The 4,387-nt window shown below is 42.7% G+C and overlaps 1 protein-coding gene across 1 annotated transcript in view; it reads left to right on the plus strand.

The window, feature by feature from the left end:
* lama1 (laminin, alpha 1) overlaps positions 1-4,387 on the plus strand; it is a 48,721-nt gene that overhangs the window by 12,888 nt on the left and 31,446 nt on the right. The window contains exon 16 of the mRNA XM_046073681.1: positions 2,615-2,726. Coding sequence (XP_045929637.1) covers positions 2,615-2,726 — 112 coding nt within the window. The remainder of the gene's footprint in view (positions 1-2,614; positions 2,727-4,387) is intronic.

Here is a 4,387-nt window from a genome sequence, read left to right on the forward strand (position 1 = left end):
GCAGGCTGAACTTCTTCAGCTGTCGCAGGAAGTACATCCTCTGCTGGGCCTTCTTGGTGAGGGAGGTGATGTTCAGCTCCCACTTGAGGTCCTGGGAGATGATGGTGCCCAGGAAGCGGAAGGAGTCCACAGTGGCAACAGGGGAGTCGCACAGGATCATGGGGGAGGGTGGGGCTGGGCTCTTTCTGAAGTCCACGACCATCTCCACTGTTAAGCTCCAGACAGTTCTGGCTGCACCAGGTCACCAGATGGTCGATCTCCCACCTGTAGGCGGACTCATCCCCACCTGAGATGAGCCCAATGAGGGTGGTTTCATCCGCAAACTTCAGGAGCTTGACGGACTGGTTGACTGGAGGTGCAGCTGTTGGTGTACAGGGAGAAGAGAAGGGGGGAAAGAACACAGCCTTGAGGGGAACCGTTGCTGATGGTCCTGGAGTCAGAGACATGTTTTCCCAGCTTCACGTGCTGCTTCCTGTCCGTCAGGAAGTCAGCGATCCACCTGCAGGTGGAGTCAGGCACGTTCAGCTAGGAGAGCTTGTCCTGCACTTTAATAACACTTCCTAATTGTTTGGGAAGATATTATTGTGCCAGTTTTGCAGTTTGACATTTTGTCCATTCTTGCTTGATACAGAACTTAAGCTGCTGAACAGTCTGCGGTCACTGCTGTCTGATCCTCCTCTTCATGATGCACATACTCAACAGGAGACAGATCTGTGCTGAGTGCTGGACCGGCAGCAGGGTCCGCACTCTGTGTCTACAAAGACATGCTCCTGTAGCCCTGCAGAATGAGGCCTGGCATTGCCCTGCTGAAATAAACACGGATGTCCCTGGAATAGACGCCGCCTTGATGCCGACACATTCTCTAAAACCCCAAACCTTCCTCTGGGTCAGTGGTACTTCACATGCAGCTCGCCCTGCCGTGGACACTGGTGCCCCCCCCAGACCATCACAGGTCCTAGCTTCGCACCATGATGACATTGTGGATAGTCTTTGGCACGGAGAACTCCATGTCTTAAATGTGAAACTCATCTGACCACAGCACACGGTTCTACCGTCTTTGGGTCCTTCTGAGTGGACCTTGGGCCCAGAGAACTCTGCGCATACAGTTGATGGAGCAGTGGATAAGACACATGGCTCTGGTGTGAGAGACCCGGGTTCAATTTAAGTGACTTCCGTTTTCCGTCCACCCGAAGTCCACCCGAGCTATGTTTGTCACTGCAGCATGACGGTTTCTGAGGGCTCAAAGGTCACGCACATTCAGCAGTGGTTTCTGACCTCGCCCTTTACACTCGGAGATGTCTGAATCTTTTCACAATATTATGTACTGTTTGAAACCTAAAGTCTCTGCAGTCTGGTGTGTCTCATGAATTTTGGCACAAATTTGGTGAACCCCGACCAGTCCTTACCTGCTGAGACTGAGCCTTTGGCTGGTTCTACTTACGAGGTCTGAAGTTTGGAAGGAAGGGTACTGACTGAAAGTTAGAGCCAAACGATGGGTTTCCAGCTGGGACCTAAAGGCCTCAGCAGGGTCAGTCTATCAGCAGGAAGGGTTTTCCAGAGGAATGGGGCTCAACAGGGAAAGGCCTGAACCAGCACGGCCTCCACAGAGGAGGCACAGCTGGAAGGCTTGTTCATTGAGGTCACTGGCGTACTGAATTTGCAGCAGTACCAGGTGTGGATGAGATTCACTGTGAGATGCTGAAAGCTCTGGACGTTGTTGGGTTGTCTTGATTGATGCCTCTTCATTGTCTTGTGCAGGCTGGGGACAGTACCTGTGGACTGGAAGACCAGGGTGGTGGTTCACATTTTTTAAAACAGGGACCAGAGCTACATGAATCAGCGTATGACACCGCTCAGCCTCCCTGTTTAAACCAGAACAAGCCTTATGTCCACCAGGTGTCTCATGGGGAGTACTGTGGGGGTACGTGGCCATCACAACAGGTCATTCAGTCCTTGTACAACCAGAGGCACATTTACAGCTGTATGAGAGTCCAGGACCTCCAAGTCTGAGGTCACGGTACTCTGCTGTAAAACAGCGACTTGTTTCCTTCAGGTTGGAGTGACGGAGTTCACGTATGCTGAATAAGACTGTGGTGGTTCATTGGGAGCTGATCCTGAAGGTGACGCTCTGGATTCATCAGTGGATCTTTGTTCCGGTCCTCTGCTGTGGATCCTGGTCTCTGGTGGATCCTGGGTTTCCTCTGCAGGGTGTCTGGGCTTGGCCTTAGAGACAGAGTGAAGATCTCAGGCTCCATCCACACTCCTACGACTTCGTTTTAAAACTCAGACCTTCTGCTATGGTTCCTCCTCCCGTCCAGACTGAAGCGTTAAAGTGTGAAAACGCTGCTGAACCCGTTCTGGTTTTAAACTCCGGGGCGGCGTGTTAGTGCTGACAGGTGGAAACAATGACGCAGACGCTCACGTTTGGCTTCCTGATTGGCTCTTATCAGTCAGGCAAATCAGAAACACGATGCTGCTGACAGAGTTTTATTTAAATATGTTGCACTGTGTAAACAACACTTCTACACTTGAATTTGTGATGACTCCCAGTCTGTTTCCCGCTGTCACAGCCTCTTTGTCCTCCCGTGTTGATGATGATGATGATGTCTTTCAGTCTCAGCTCGGTGTCTCTGGACTTTGCTGACTCTGGCTCAGATTCTGGCGTTCAGGCCGTTGCCGTAGAGACTTGTGAATGTCCGTGGGGTTACAGCGGTACTTCCTGTGAGGTCAGCAGTTCACTTAACTTTATCAAATCAATATCAGCACTGTTAGTACTGTTATTTGTACTATTATTAGTTCTGTTTGTACTGTTATTAGTTCTGTTAGTACTGTTATTAGTTCTGTTAGTTCTGTTATTAGTTCTGTTAGTACTGTTAGTTCTGTTAGCACTGTTGTTAGTTCTGTTTGTACTGTTATTAGTTCTGTTAGTTCTGTTATTAGTTCTGTTAGTACTGTTAGTTCTGTTAGCACTGTTATTAGTTCTGTTTGTACTGTTATTAGTTCTGTTAGTTCTATTATTAGTACTGTTAGTACTGTTAGTTCTGTTAGTACTGTTATTAGTTCTGTTAGTACTATTATTAGTACTGTTAGTACTGTTAGTACTGTTATTAGTTCTGTTAGTTCTATTATTAGTACTGTTAGTTCTGTTAGTTCTGTTATTAGTTCTGTTTGTACTATTATTAGTACTGTTAGTACTGTTATTAGTTCTGTTAGTACTATTATTAGTACTGTTAGTACTGTTAGTTCTGTTAGTTCTGTTATTAGTTCTGTTTGTACTATTATTAGTACTGTTAGTACTGTTAGTACTGTTATTAGTTCTGTTAGTACTATTATTAGTACTGTTATTAGTTCTGTTATTAGTTCTGTTAGTACTATTATTAGTACTGTTATTAGTTCTGTTAGTACTATTATTAGTACTGTTAGTACTGTTAGTTCTGTTATTAGTTCTGTTAGTACTATTATTAGTACTGTTATTAGTTCTGTTAGTACTGTTATTAGTTCTGTTATTAGTTCTGTTATTAGTTCTGTTAGTTCTATTATTAGTACTGTTATTACTGTTAGTTCTGTTAGTACTATTATTAGTACTGTTAGTTCTGTTAGTTCTGTTATTAGTTCTGTTAGTACTATTATTAGTACTGTTAGTTCTGTTAGTTCTGTTATTAGTTCTGTTATTAGTTCTGTTAGTACTATTATTAGTACTGTTAGTACTGTTAGTTCTGTTAGTTCTGTTATTAGTTCTGTTTGTACTGTTATTAGTTCTGTTATTACTGTTATTAGTTCTGTTAGTTCTGTTAGTACTGTTATTAGTTCTGTTAGTTCTGTTAGTTCTGTTATTAGTTCTGTTAGTACTATTATTAGTACTGTTAGTACTGTTAGTTCTGTTAGCACTGTTATTAGTTCTGTTAGTTCTGTTATTAGTACTGTTAGTACTGTTAGTTCTATTAGTACTATTATTAGTACTGTTATTAGTTCTGTTAGTACTGTTAGTACTGTTAGTTCTGTTATTAGTTCTGTTAGTACTATTATTAGTACTGTTATTAGTTCTGTTAGTACTATTATTAGTACTGTTAGTTCTGTTAGCACTGTTATTAGTTCTGTTTGTACTGTTATTAGTTCTGTTAGTACTATTATTAGTACTGTTAGTACTGTTAGTTCTGTTATTAGTTCTGTTAGTACTATTATTAGTACTGTTATTAGTTCTGTTAGTACTATTATTAGTACTGTTAGTACTGTTAGTTCTGTTATTAGTTCTGTTAGTACTATTATTAGTACTGTTAGTACTGTTAGTTCTGTTAGTTCTGTTATTAGTTCTGTTAGTACTATTATTAGTACTGTTAGTACTGTTAGTTCTGTTAGTTCTGTTATTAGTTCTGTTTGTACTGTTATT

The sequence above is a fragment of the Micropterus dolomieu genome, linkage group LG01 (assembly GCF_021292245.1).
Source record: "Micropterus dolomieu isolate WLL.071019.BEF.003 ecotype Adirondacks linkage group LG01, ASM2129224v1, whole genome shotgun sequence".
Classification (NCBI taxonomy): Eukaryota; Metazoa; Chordata; class Actinopteri; order Centrarchiformes; family Centrarchidae; genus Micropterus; species Micropterus dolomieu.